Here is a 14,618-nt window from a genome sequence, read left to right as displayed (position 1 = left end):
AAGACCCATAAAAGACAGTATATGTAACAAATGAACTCTGTCTGTGTTTACTATGAGGACCTATTACTCCTTTATGCTACTCTGGTGGATTTTAAACTCAAATGAATGCTACCACTGCCCACTAAAGAGCAGGTTAGAGGAGGGAAGGAGCACACTCATACACCTGCCTCAGCAGGACCCCAGACTGCCTCCCTCACCACTTCCTGCGCCTAGGCCAAGCAACTGCCCACCAACTGGGGCGGCAGACACCAGCCATTTACATTCTGCTATCCCAAGAAGTAGGCTCTAAAGTCACACTTCGATTCGGCCAGGCACATCCACATCGCCGCCACTCAGCTACCCAGCGGAAGGGAGGAAAACTCGCGGCCCCAGAGAGAAGGCTGGCGGCGGGCAGAAGTGGAGGAGAGGGTCCCAGCTGTTCCCTTGACTCCGCCTGGCCAAGGTGGGCCCGGGAATCCTACAACTCGGAGCCGCACCACCGAGCCCCTCCTCCTGCTTGGCCCAGAGGGCTGAGATCCCCACCCCCGGCCCCTGCAGACCTGAGTTCACCTGGGCCCCGGGGCCCCTGACCCAGAGCCACTGCCACGGCACTACCCTCCCGCCCTGGGCCGCCGACCCCCGGCCCTGCTCCCCGGCCGGGAGACCCTGCCCAACCCGCGCCGGGCCGCCCGAAGCCCTCTCGCCGCCCGGGGCCGCCCCGCGCCGCCCGACCGACCGGCGGGCCGCGCACCGTGTGGGACTGCAGGCTCTGGCTCGCCTCGATGGCTGCTGTCAGCGGCACCGTGTCGTCCAGCAGCACCTTGCCGGCCGGCGGCTTCTCCATGAAGGCCATCCCCGGACGCCCGTCCGCCACCGCCTCGACACCAAGAGCAGGAACCAGGCGCGCCGACACCCGCCGCCCGCCCGGCTCCGCCGCCGCCGCCGCTGTCAACACGCGCCGCCCCACGCGCCGCCGCCACCCGCCGCGCCCGCGGGGTCCTAGCGCCGGCGTCTCACCGCCCTCGCTGTCAACACTGGCCGCCCTTCCCTCCGCCGCCTCCCCCGGGGTCCTAGCGCGATACTACCGCGGTCGCCGCTTCCCTGGACCCGCGTTTCCAAGCTCCTCGCAGCCGCCCGCAGACCCGATACCCTCAGCATCCAGCCTCAGACCTGGGACACTCCACCCCAAGCCACCACGTCCAGAGATCCTCAGATCCGAAGACATGGCGTCCTGAGCCCTGTGATCTAGGAAATCTCTGGCCCAAAGATTGCCAAACCAAGCCTCGCAACGTTGGGCTTTTCACTTTAGGCCCTCAAAGCCTGGACTAACAGACTTGAGAGTTTTACAGCTGGACCTTTCCCACCCAGACCTCCCAGGCCCAAGGAGCCTAACAGCCAGAAAAGGGACCTTCAGGATGAGACTCTCAGTCCGAGCCCTGCAGACCCAGAAACTTTCTAAAACAAGCCCCTAAGATTCAGGTTTTACTAAACCCTTGATCCTAGATTTTCAGACCCAATAACCTAAGAGCTAGGTCCTCAGAATTGAACCCCACAATTGGTGCCTTCGGACCCCAGAACCCTCAGACCCATGTTCTTGGAACTGGGGATCCTAAAAGACCGGTCTCAGTCCAGGACTCCAACCTCCACCCTTGGCCCCAGCCACAAAAGCCTTGTCAAAAAGAAAACCTTAGACCCAAAATGGAGTCACTTGTGCTAGGCCACATGACCAAACCAGAACTTACTATCTAACCTAAATGTGGTTTCAAACTCTCCCAGAAATGTAATTTTAACAGTCAGTCAGGAATTTAATGGCCGGCCCCAGTGAGGTAATCTGACCCACAGACTCTCTATCCCACACCTCCCCCACAAAGGGAAGATGAGGTAATTTGCATGGTAAGACCCCCTGCCCTCGCCTGAAATAATTCTTTCTTTTGCTAATAACTTCCTTGCCCCACCCTCCTTCCTATAAACAACAACAACAACAACAACAAAAACCGTCCTTTTTGTACAGCACCTAAGAGGTCCTTTCTGCTTGCTAGATGGGATCCTGCCTGAGTCATGAATCACTTAATAATGCCTATTTGATCTTCAGACTTAGTTGGCTGAATTGTTTTAAAAGCCTTCACCCCTGGAAACTCTCAACCAAGATCCTGAAGACTTGGGATCTTCTGCCCCACTGTACTGGCTCCAAGAACCTCAACCCCAGAGCCCCAGAGCTTGGAGATCAACTTCCCAGCAACACGTTTGCCCTTCACAGTCTTTCTGAAACCAAGGTCACAATACTGGCACTCCCCCTGCCACCCAGTCCTCTCCCCCCACCCCACCCCTGGAATCCCACCCACACCAATCTTTCCAAGGGCTGCCTCCCAGGACAGCGGAGTTAGACTTGGAATCAGAGGACCAGGATCATTGGGGCTCTGGTATTTACCAACTGTGTGACCTTGAATAACTTACCCAACCTCTCTGAGCCCCAGCTCCCTATCTGCAAAATGGAGATACTACTACCTGTATGGAAAGGTTAGGATGTGGAATGCAGTAGGACAGGAAGGGGCTTAGCTCATTTTTGCTTAATATTTGTTAACTTCCTTCCCCTACAGTTCACAGAATAGAGAGTTTCTCTTAAATTTGTCTCCCCTAGATTTTTGCATTTTAGACAAGAGAACAAAGTTTCAGGGCACCTGGGTGGCTCAATCATTAAACGTCTGCCTTCTGCTCAGGTCATGATCTTAGGGTCCTGGGATGGAGCCCTGCATCAGGCTTCCTGCTCAGTGGAAAACCTGCTTCTCCCTCTCCCCCTTCCCCTGCCTGTGTTCCCTCTCTCGCTGTCTCTCTCTCTCTCTGTCAAATAAATAAAATATTTTTTAAAAAGAGAGAATAAAGTTTCTTGGTAACTCTCCCCTCCACCACCATTAGACATGACAACAAAGGCCTAGACAGTACCCAAAGAATACCCTCTCCAAATCTTGAGCTTACAGCGATTGTTGGGCAAGTAGCCACAACAGATCGACATGTGAAAAGGGAAACAAGGAACTTCATGATTCAGTCCTAATACAATCAGAATTCTAGTACTCAGTTTTGTCTCCGTGTGTTTAAAAGCAACAGTCTACTAAAACACAACCATATATCATTTAGGGATCATTCAACTTTTTCTTCTTTTATAATTTTAATTTTTCATTTTCATTTTCTTGAGGGGGAGGGGCAGGAACAGAGGAAGAAGAAGAGGGAGAATCTTAAGCAGGCTCCCTGCCCAGCACTGAGCCTGCCATGGGGCCCAATCTCACAACCTTGAAGATCACGACCTGAGACAGAATCAAGAGTTGGTCACTCAACCAACCGAGCCACCCAGGTGCCCCTCCACTTTTTACTTCCATTTCTTTAAAGCAAATTGATTATTTCATTGCCACAATCACAGAAACCAAAATTCTGCTTTATTCATAATTCCTTTCATAATGTGGACCGACCAAGATAAGGCTCTTCTCAAATACTGCTGGTGGGAGTATAAATTGGTCCACCTTTCTGAAAGGCATTTATTCAAGAATAATTTTCAGAGTACTTACCACGTAATAATTACCTTACCCAGTGCTAGGAGCTGGGATTTGACAATACATATCAAGGACTTTGAAAATGTTCTCACCCAGTAATCACACATTTGGAAGGGTAGCCTTAAGAAATAATAGAGATCAGTGCAAATAAATAGCATGCAATGATGAATATCTAACAGTAGGGAATTGGACAAATCATGGGACAATCATAAGTAGAATATTTTGCAGTGATTAAAAAGCAGATTATCAAAAGATATTTATGATGTTGAGAAATGCTCTTGATGTAATAATGAGTGGGAAAAAGCAGTATGTGCACTTGTAGGATCCAAGTTTTTAACATGTTTATATAGAAAAACAAGGGAAAACACCAAAATATCAATCGAGGGTCTCTAGGAAGGAATGCCTTCCATTTTTATGCTTTTCTGCATTTTCCAAAATGTCTCTAATGAAGATATTTACTTGCATGGTTATGAAAAAAACAATATACAATCAAGTTGCGAAGTCATAAAATAACAGCCTTGTCTAAGTATTCCTCACTTGGGAAAAGAAACTGAAAGCGAGAAATCGGATATAGGATGGAATGAAGCCAGAGGCGAGCTCTCAATCAGACTTTCCCTTTCCCTGGAAATTCTCAACTGAAGTAGGCCCTCAGAACAAGTGCTACAGCGAGCCTTATCATTTCATTTTCATCTGCCCAAATCAGTGCCTTATCAGTGATCCCCTGAGGATCCTGAATTTAACTGCTCCTAAATCTTCTGGAGACCAGGCCCCAAAACTTGTGACAGCTTTTGAAGTGGCTCCTGTTGGATGTGGAGAAACCCTCCCCAGGCCAGAGCCGATCTAAATCCAATCAGCTTTGCTTCCAGCCTCAGACCCAGCAAAGCGAGTGAGTTATGTATACCTTGGTTTTTGCCACATACACAACTACTCAGGCTAGCAGGGAAAAAAAAAATATTTAGATCCCTATATGTTGCCAAATGTGTAGATGGCCCACAGGTTGTTTAACACTTGGCATTTGGCCAGGCTGAAGATAATGAGGAAGATTTAGTGAGGTTGCTTCCAGATCTGGCAACTGTTCTACAAAGCAAATCACAGAAGCTTGTGGAAAATTCAGTGCTTCCTAAACAGCATTGCCTCCCAACTCAAAATTATCTCTTTCTTTCTTTCTTTTTTTATTTTATTTTATTTTTTTTTATTTTATTTTTTTAAAATATTTTATTTATTTATTTGACAGAGGGAGAGAGAGATCACAAGCAGGCAAAGAAGCAGGCAGAGAGAGGGGGAAGCAGGCTCCCTGCCCAGCAGAGAGCCCGACGCGGGGCTTGATCCCAGGACCCTGGGATCATGACCTGAGCTGAAGGCAGGGGCTCACCCCACTGAGCCACCCAGGTGCCCCTCTTTCTTTCTTTTTAAAGAATTTATTTAGTTATCTGACAGGGAAAGAGCGGGAGAGCACAGGCAGGGGGAGTGGCAGAGGGAGAGGGAAAAGCCTGCTCCCTGCTGAGCAGAAAGCCTGATGTGGGGCTCAGTCCCAGGACCCTGGGATCATGATCTGAGCTGAAGGCAGTTGCTTAACCAACTGAGCCATCCAGGTGCCCCTATTTTATTCCTTTAAATATTCATAATCTGGATAGAAAACAATAAAGTCACTCACGTTTTATCATTTTTCTTTCCCTTTGATGTTTGCTATCATATCACAGAGGAATTTTGCCCAGGGTTTGAAAGAAGGTCAGACACAGCTGAAAGCCACCCTAGAAATTGATTGTGGCCTAGAAATTGACTGTTTGTGGGGCCTCCTATTAATACTGTTCTATTTATGTAGTGTCGACATCAGTCTTGGGTTCTCTTAGGATTTTGAACTTAAATAGTTTCTTGTAGTTGATTTTGGTCCAACCCAACATTTCTCTGAAGATGTTGAGAATTCTTGTCTCTGCTGTGCTTGTAATCCAAATGAAGGCAAGCCAAGAACAAAGAAAGTAAAACATCTGGGACCCGGGAGATCCTGCAACCCAAGAGTCATTTCACAGCACTCCCATTCTGCTCAGATACAGCCAGGTAATAAATTATGCCAACACATGAGGCATTCAGAGGGGCCCAGCGGTTCAGAATGACAGTCAACCCTTGCTAGAGTATGTTTTAATATAAAAACTTAATAGATATAATTTAATAGCAATTTTCTTTGGGAGTAAATTGGTCTCTGAATCATACTCAAAGAACATAAAAAGAAAAATGACTAATAATTCAGCACCAAATGAAGGCCTGTGGTTACCTAAGAGGTACCGGTGTGCATACAGCAATTTCTTCTTTTTCTAGATGAATACGCAAGTCAGGTCCACAAGATGAATGGAGGCGGTGCTGAGGCTTTCTTCCTGCTGTTACTCAAGATTTGCTGCTCAGAAAAAGAAATGAGTGGCATCTCACCAATATGGAAATATTTCTAATAGAATATAAAAATCTGTTAAGCAATTTTCCAGTACATTAGGCTGAAATTGCTTAAGATGGGTATATCTTTCTGTAGCAATCAAACATGACATAAATTGCAGTCTTACAATGCCCCTATGTGGAAAGTGCTAGTACAATTTGGCCTGCTGTTTTATTTATTTATTTATTTATTTATTAAAGATTTTATTTATTTATTTGACAGAGAGAGATCACAAGTAGACAGAGAGGCAGGCAGAGAGAAAGAGGAGGAAGCAGGCTCCCTGCCGAGCAGAGAGCCTGATGTGGGACTCGATCCCAGGACCCTGAGATCATGACCCGAGCCGAAGGCAGCGGCCCAACCCACTGAGCCACCCAGGCGCCCTGGCCTGCTGTTTTATTTTTATTTATTTTTATTTATTTTTTTTTTAAGATTTTATTTATTTGACAGAGAGAAATCACAAGTAGATGGAGAGGCAGGCAGAGAGAGAGGGGGAAGCAGGCTCCCTGCTGAGCAGAGAGCCCGATGCGGGACTCGATCCCAGGACCCTGAGATCATGACCTGAGCCGAAGGCAGCGGCTTAACCCACTGAGCCACCCAGGCGCCCCTGGCCTGCTGTTTTAGTCCGTACTTTCATACTCACTTCCACCTGTGACCTCGTACCGTCAGGGCCGCCTCTCAGTGGTCCCGGAGAGAATTTCCTAATTTGAGGGTCACCCCTGCTTTCATCAGAAGAACCACATTGTTTTTGGCATCTCCCACAGGGCTCAGCGTGAAAACCACCACCAGGCAGTTTCCCTTAGAGCCAGCTTTCACAAAGCATGAGTGGCTTGAGCATCTCTGAGTAAAAATAAGAAGTCACCATTGACAGAGAAGTATCCCTTCTTGCCTACTTCTCTAGTCCAACCTTGTACTGATTTACGGAGATCAAAGGAGACCAGGGCATTCAGGGACCATTTTATAAATGAAAATGGCCATATTGAGAAGCTACTTTTGAATTACACAGTATCAGGAACCAGCCAGGCCTGACATTCCCCTTTTCCCCACCAAACTTGGCCTACACATAACCTTTCACCTTTAGAATAACCCTTTTGATGATTCTGCTCTAAAGACAAGTTATCACTGAAGGTCAACTGAGAAAAAGGGTAGGTGATGGTTACGGGAGCCATCAAGTAATAGTATATAGGAAAATGCTGCACTGTAGCAGGAAGTGAGATCTATTTGGAATATAAAGAGAATTCTATAGAATCGTGGTTCCAAATACTGTAATGCCACATGACGCAATACTATTACAGAAGCTGCCAGTGCTGCCAGTAATGGGAACGTTATGAGACCCACAGGGAGATGGAGCAAAGAAATGCTTTGGCATCAGAAAGGTCCCCATTTGCATCCCTGCTCTACCACATACTGGCTGTACAGCCTTGGGCAAGTTACACAGCATAAGTCTGTTTCCTTGCCTATAAAATGGGACATTAAGTTTAATTCACAAAGTTTTCAGAGACTAGAGTTAATGTAGAAAACTGGCTCAGTGGGACGCCTGGCTGGCTCAGTTGATGGAGCCTGTGGCTCTTGATCTCGGGGTTTTAAGTTTGAGCCCCATGTTGGGTATAGAGATTACTTAAAAATAAAATCTTAGGGTCACTTAGGGTGACTCAGTTGGTTAAGTGTCTGACACTTGGTTTCAGCTTCGGTTCAGATCATGATCTCAGGATTAGGAGATCGAGCCCTGTGTCAGGCTCTGTGCTCAGTGTGCAGCCTTTTTGAGATTCTCTCTTCCTCTGCCCCCCCTCTACTCACGCTTTCTAAAAATCTTAAAAGAAAAGAAAAGAAAAGGGGGGATGGGGGCACCTGGGTGGCTCAGTCGTTAAGTGCCTGCCTTCAACTCAGGTCATGATCCCAGCATCCTGGAATGGAGCCCCACAAGCTCTACATTGGGCTCCCTACTTGGCAGGAAGCCTGCTTTTCCCCTCCCACTCCCCCTGCTGTGGTCCCTCTCTTGCTGTGACTGTCAAATAAATAAATAAAATCTTTTAAAAAAGGGAGGGAGGTAGAAACTTGAAGAAAAAATGGTAGCTACTACCATTATTAACGATCATATCATACTCCATTTATGGACCTAGTTCTCAAGAGTGCTACTAGAGCCAGAGAATGAGTTCTACGGGAACAGACAGTCATGGCTTGGAGTCTGTATTTTGTGCTTCAAGTTTTCATTCCTTTCCCCAACACTGTAACAGTTTTAGCTTGTGTAGCCTTCCCCTATGAATAAGTCTTCCTGTGCATCTGAGCCACACAGCTGCCCATTCTGAAACTCATGAGAACGGCATCCTTTTTCTCACATTGATTTTAGTATTTTCATCTCACCATCACCAACTAGAATATGGTACAATAGTCAAGTTTAAAAATACCATTTATACACATCATTGCCCTCTAGTGCCTAGAGTGATTTTTTCCTAGTAATCTGCTTAATTTATCCCCTTGACATAAAAATTAAAAAAAAGAAAAAAAATCTAGTTAGTGACTCACCAGGTGGAAAAACCTTTTCCCAGGAAATGGAGGTTGATCTCACCAATGACTCTTGCTCTATCTTCCTGATCAAAGCATCTAGCTGTAATCAGAACCACCATCTAAAGTCACAGAGCAGGGCACCCGGGTGGCTCAGTGGGTCTGGCCTCTGCCTTCAGCTCGGTCATGATCTCAGGGTTCTGGGATCGAGTCCGGCATCAGGCTCTCTGCTCCATGGGGAGCCTGCTTCCCCTCTCTCTCTGCCTGCTTGTGATCTCTGTCAAATAAATAAATAAAATCTTTAAAAAAAATAAAGTCACAGAGATTTGGATGTTCTGTTATAGATTATCTTTTTTTCAAGCAGAGAGCCTGATGCGGGGCTTGATGCCAGGACCCTGGGATCATGACCTGAGCCGAAAGCAGAGGCTTAACCCACTGAGCCACCCAGGTGCCCCTGTTATAGATTATCTTGAAAGTGTTGGTTGCGTTGGGATGACCACTCAGTACGAACACATTAGACGCATTTCCTCTTCGGTGTCCAACTTTTTTTTCTTAATACTGATTAAATTTTCAATATCCCTCAGTTCTTAAAAACTTGGCCTCCACAGCATTCCTTATACTTTTTATTTATAATATCTTTACAATAAACATGTATTATTTATACAGGGGAGAATCCACAGTGTTTTCAAGGGAGGGAGAAAATAATCTGGATTATTAAAATAGAAATTTTGCATTCCAACTCTATTCCAGGTTTAGACTGATTAACATCTTGAAAAATGAGTCTGTCACCTGTTTAATTGTGGGCTAGTTTGCTCTAAACTTGGGAAAACGTCTAACCTCATTCACGGGGAGAATGGATGAGCGGCTGGACTTTGTGCTTAGCTATTTGTACCTAGCATCTCCATCGGTCCTGTGTGGTAGGTGTTGTCATCCCTGTTGTATAAGTGAGGTTGAGACAGTTTACATAAATGAGTCCAAACGTGCACATAAGCCCTTCTCTAATCACAGGGAAACCATCTGAAAGGCATATGTCACTGAAGATGGAACAAGGTGCCATTGTGGTGTAAATAGTAACAAATTACGACCAACTCTGACCCAGAAACTGCTGAAGGACAGGATCTAAGTACCCGGACTGGTAGAAGGTAGGTGCTCAGAGATGACCTGACTTCTGCTGCTGCCTTCAGTAATTAAATGCTAGCTATATTTAAAAAAAAAAATGCTAGTTATAAATTCAGTCACAAACTTAGTCTCCACAGATAGAGGCAGGTTTGTTACTCAAATGCAAATCTAACTACATGTGAAATCCTAAAAGTAGAACCTTTCGCTAAATAACCTTCCTGGTATTTTTTCCATTTCAAAAACCTAGACAGACGATGAATATACTTAAGTCTATGAAGCATAACGCCAAACTGGACAGTGGACCTTGGAACGCCCCTCTACCTGCTCCCCTCCCCCAACACAGGCTTCTTGGTCTATAAGCCATCCCTCGGGTAAGAGCAGCAATCCCTTTTCCTCAAAGGCTCTAGAATAGTACCACTGGCACCTGAAAGTGCATCTTTAAACACAGTTCAGGACTGGGGAGCTTCTGGGACCATAACTTTAACCCAGCCTTCCATAACAGTCTTTTCACCTTCTGTTACAAAACACGACACGGCAATAACGGCAATGAATCGCTTCAGCCTTTTCACCTCTGCGGAGGCTAAAACAACTTCTCCAACATATAAAGGGGCTGGAAAGCTAATTTCCTGTGAAAGTAATACACAGCCTGGCCCTGGCATTTTAGTTCCCAGGAGAGCCGAAATAAGTCCATTGACCAAAACTCCATGTACAATTGTCTTTCCAAACTTGGTGTGTTTTGCAAAATCTTCATTTAAATGCAAAGGATTAACATCCCCCGTTAATTCTGAGAAGGCAGCCACGTCCCTCTGTGTGAAGACCCTGCTGAGTTCAGCCCGGTCTCCAACTCTGACGTGTGTCTGCTCAATGCGCTGCCGATTCACCACTGGTTGGCTCAGGCAGATTCTCCTCTGAACCCCAACCCACCACAGATAATGGCGGGAAATTACTGGGAACATCTTCAGCACTGTCAAATCCTAGCAATCGGAGCTTTAAAACGGCTTCAGTCTTCAGACAGCTTATTGTCACCAAAAGGTGCTTTTGAGAGCAGAGGAATGTTTCTGCAATTGAAAACTATTCAATCCAATACTAGTTCCCTACTATTACCAGATAAGGCAAGCAGAAATGGAGAAACCTGTAAGAGAAAGAAAAAAGTTAAGGAAATCTGGGGAGAAATTGCACTGCAACACAGGGCATGTGGAAACGTGCCTCGTTTCCTAGGGTACGCGAGGCTGACGCAGTGGCATCTCAAAGAGCACACTTAGAGGCAGCCTCAAATACATAAATCATCATCATAAGTTTACAAAGAGTCTTCTAATATTTTAGGCACTAGGTATTAAGCAACAAATGGAAAGTTAAGACTTTTCCACAAGAGTTCCAAGTTTCATCCCCAAACATCTCCCATACAATCTAAAATCTAAGTGCTTTCTCTCACACTTCCAGAAGCAATGTAGTCCATATTCCTCCCCACTGCCCGCCGTGGATAATTTTAATCCATACTAGATTTATGCAAGCAAAAAATGGGACATGTATTAAAAAAGCAGTTTGAGGGACGCCTGGGTGGCTCAGTTGGTTGGACGACTGCCTTCGGCTCAGGTCATGATCCCGGAGTCCTGGGATCAAGTCCCGCATCGGGCTCCCAGCTCTGTGGGGAGTCTGCTTCTCTCTCTGACCTTCTCCTCGCTCATGTTCTCTCTCTCACTGTCTCTGTCTCAAATAAATAAATAAAATCTTTAAAAAAAAAAAAAAAGCAGCAGTTTGAGGGGTGCCCAGGTGGCTTAGTCAGTTGGGTGTCTGACTTTTGACTTTAGCTCAGGTCATGATCTTGGCGTCTTGGGACTGAGCTCTATGTTGGCCTCCTCGCTCAGCATGGGAGTCTGCTTGAGATTCTTTCCCTCACCTCTCCCTTAGCATCCCCCCGCTCCATGGGCCCAGCACGCTGGGGCCCGAACTCTGCTTCGTTCTCTCTCAAAAATAAATCTTAAAAAAAAAAAAAAAGAAAAAGAAAAAGCTGTTTGACCCCTTCTCAGCCTTGTTTGGAATATGTGAAGGAAGCCTTTACCTGAATTACTCTGAAAGCGCATTTCTTGCCTTTATAGGATCCTAACAGAGTCAAAGAGCTCCACAACTTGACAAGACCACTGTAGAGAGATCAACAATGAATGCATAAGGATTTGTCTCTGCGCTATCTCTCTAGTACTTTTGTGATGGGCCAGACAGCTAAATTAGTTCTAAAAAACCCTAATTTAAATGAGAAAACTTGAGTAGATGTGCTGCCAAAGAGAGCCCTAAATGAGAAAACTTTAAAAGTAAAAGCACAGTATCTCTTAGGCAAAGAATAAAATAAACTGCAATTAGGAATGTTTCTAAAATACACATTTTTGAGTTTGCAACCATAGCTATCAATTGGGAAACACAACAGCTATAAGAAAATCATGAGTTTTGTTCTTTATGTCTAAGCTCCTGGGGGATAAGTGTTCATATCCATCCCAGTTTAAAATTCCAAAAACTACTCAGAGTTCATATGACAAGCCTCTTCTTAGAGAAGAGTATTTTTGCTCTATTTCTCCATCCATGTCTCTCCTCTATTATACTACAACGGTGCCTCTGTCTGTCATACCTGCTACATATCCTCAAGATGGCTGACAGGGTCTTCTCTTCGTAGGTTAGGACGTCCAAGGGTAACGCTGCATCAACCTAAGTATGGAAAAATACTATTAGCAGACTATTATTGTTGCTATTTATTATTAATATTTTTAAAATTTTATTTATTTATTTGACAGAGAGAGGGAACATAAGCAGGGCGGAGTGGGAGAGGGAGAAGCAGGCTTCCCACTGAGCAAGGAGCCTGATGTGGGGATCGATCCCAGGACCCTGGGATTATGACCCAAGCTGAAGACAGAAGCTTAACAACTGAGCTCCCATCTAGGCTCCCCTCGCAATTTATTTTTTTAAGGTAATCTCTACCCAATGTGGGGCCTGAACTCACTCACAACCGCGAGATCAAGAGTTGTATGCTCCAGTGATTGAGGTAGCAAGGTACCTTCTCCCATCACTGAGTTCTTTTTTTTTTTTTTAAAGATTTTATTTATTTATTTGGAGGGCAGCAGAGTGGCTTAGTCATTAAATGTCTGCCTTCGGCTCAGGTCATGATCCCAGGTTCCTGGGATTGAGTCCCACGCTGGGCTCTCTGCTTGGTGGGAACCCCACTTGCTTCTCCCTCTTCCACTCCCCCTGTTTGTGTTCCCTCTCTCGATATCTCTCTCTCTGTCAAATAAATAAATAAAATCTTAAAAAAAAATTATATTTATTTGAGAGCAAGCTAGAGAGAGAGAGAAAGAGCAAATATAAGCAGGAGCAGAGGGAGCAGACTCCCTGCTGAACAGCGAGCCTAACACAGGGCTCCATCCCTGGATTCTGGGATCACGACCCAAGTCGAAGGCAGATGCTTAACAGACTGAGCTACCCAGGAGCCCCCATCATCACTAGTGTTAAAGTCTTACAATTAATCCTGTCAACTGCTATTCTCCTCTAAAAAAGCAATATTTTATTTGGTGGTGCTGGAGTATTGGGACTGCTTATTTACAATTATCCCTGTCTGGAATGTTCTTCCTGTAACTCTTCCTGACTCTTTACCCTTCAAAAGTCTTCGTTTAAATCGTTCCATCCCTGGGGGCACCTGGATGGCTCAGTTAGTTGAGCAGGAGACTTTCGATCTCAGGGTTAAAAAAGAAAAAGTTCCATCCCTGATCCCCAGGATTAAGCTCAACTGCCTGCTAGGTTGTTTCACATACAGAAACCATCTACTTCCTCTCTCATAACATTCTTCATTCTGGAACCGGGTATTACACCTGATAAAAGGTGCACACTTTTCTCTTAAACTTTTTATTTTGAAAAATTGGAATCACAAGGTACAATGTATTTTAAAGGAAGGTTCTATGCACCCCCGGTAATACAGTATCAAACCCAAAAACCTAAAATTGATAAACCAGTTTATTCAGATTTTGACAGTCATACACGCATTCATATTTGTCTGTGCGTGTGTGTGTGCATACTTCTCTGCAATCTTCCCACACAGAGCGTTTCATGCAACCACTATCATAACCACCAAGATGGTATCTCATCTGGGAGATACCATCACCAGAATTAGATCATCACCACACGGCTGCTCTCCTACGTCGTTTTAGTCACACCTACTCCTCCCCCCAACCCCTGACCACGTATCTTTCTCCAGTTTATATACTTACTTACTTCAGGAGCATGATACAAATGGGATCACCCAGAATGTTACCTTTTGGGATTAGCTTTTTCACTTAGCATAATTCTCTGGAGATTCAGTTAAGTTTTTATGTGTATCTACAGTTTGTTCCTTTTTATTACTGATTATATTCTACGGTATGAATATATCATGAACGTTTAACCACTCACGGAAGGACATCTGGCTTATTTCTGCTTTGGGGCTCCTACAAATAAAGCTACGATGAACACTCACATAAAAGTTTTGTGTGAACATTCAGTTTTCACTTCTCTAGGACAAATGCCTAGGTGTATAACTGCTGGGTAGTAGAGCATATGCATGTTTAGTTGTTTTTAGAAACTGTCAAATGGTATTCTGAAGTGTCTATGCCATTCTGCATTCCCATTAGCAATGAAGGAGTGACCCAGTTTCTCTACATCCTCACCAGCATTTAGTATTATCACCATTTTTTAAAATTTTATTTTCAGTTGCTCTGTTAGGTGTGTAGTGATAGCTCGCTGTGTTTTTATTTTTTATTTACTTTTTAATTTTTTTATTTTTAATTTTTTTAAAATTTTTATTATTTTTTTTATTTACTTTTTAAAAAAAAGATTTTATTTATTTATTTGACAGAGAGATCATAAGTAGGCATAGAGGCAGGCAGAGAGAGGAGGAACCAGGCTCCCTGCCTGACGGGCCCCAGGATCCTGAGATCATGACCTGAGCTAAAGGCAGAGGCTTAACCCACTGAGCCACCCAGGCACCCCTATTTACTTGTTTTTTTAAAGATTTTATTGTTGGGCGCCTGGGTGGCTCAGTGGGT

The 14,618-nt window shown here is 44.9% G+C and overlaps 3 protein-coding genes across 20 annotated transcripts in view; all 3 read right to left on the bottom strand.

Moving 5' to 3' along the window:
* The window catches only part of PXK (PX domain containing serine/threonine kinase like), an 80,176-nt gene extending 79,235 nt beyond the window's left edge, over nt 1-941 (bottom strand). For all 16 annotated transcript variants that reach the window (XM_059390041.1, XM_059390042.1, XM_059390055.1 and 13 more), the window contains exon 1: nt 731-941. In XM_059390041.1, the coding sequence (XP_059246024.1) occupies nt 731-832 (102 nt within the window). In that variant the 5' untranslated portion in view covers nt 833-941. The remainder of the gene's footprint in view (nt 1-730) is intronic.
* An 8,117-nt stretch (nt 942-9,058) lies between these two features.
* On the bottom strand, nt 9,059-10,558 carry HTD2 (hydroxyacyl-thioester dehydratase type 2). The gene has a single exon (XM_059387849.1). It carries the CDS (start codon nt 10,515-10,517, stop codon nt 10,011-10,013), a length of 507 nt encoding a protein of 168 aa, XP_059243832.1. The 5' UTR covers nt 10,518-10,558; the 3' UTR covers nt 9,059-10,010.
* A 47-nt stretch (nt 10,559-10,605) lies between these two features.
* The window catches only part of RPP14 (ribonuclease P/MRP subunit p14), an 11,290-nt gene continuing 7,277 nt past the window's right edge, over nt 10,606-14,618 (bottom strand). For all 3 annotated transcript variants that reach the window (XM_059387852.1, XM_059387851.1, XM_059387850.1), the window contains exons 4-6: nt 12,179-12,255; nt 11,621-11,699; nt 10,606-10,693 (exon numbers count right to left, since the gene is read on the bottom strand). In XM_059387852.1, the coding sequence (XP_059243835.1) occupies nt 10,637-10,693; nt 11,621-11,699; nt 12,179-12,255 (213 nt within the window). In that variant the 3' untranslated portion in view covers nt 10,606-10,636. The remainder of the gene's footprint in view (nt 10,694-11,620; nt 11,700-12,178; nt 12,256-14,618) is intronic.

This window comes from Mustela nigripes, chromosome 2 (genome assembly GCF_022355385.1).
Source record: "Mustela nigripes isolate SB6536 chromosome 2, MUSNIG.SB6536, whole genome shotgun sequence".
Taxonomy (NCBI): domain Eukaryota; kingdom Metazoa; phylum Chordata; class Mammalia; order Carnivora; family Mustelidae; genus Mustela; species Mustela nigripes.
This window is presented reverse-complemented; position numbering and strand designations above follow the sequence as displayed.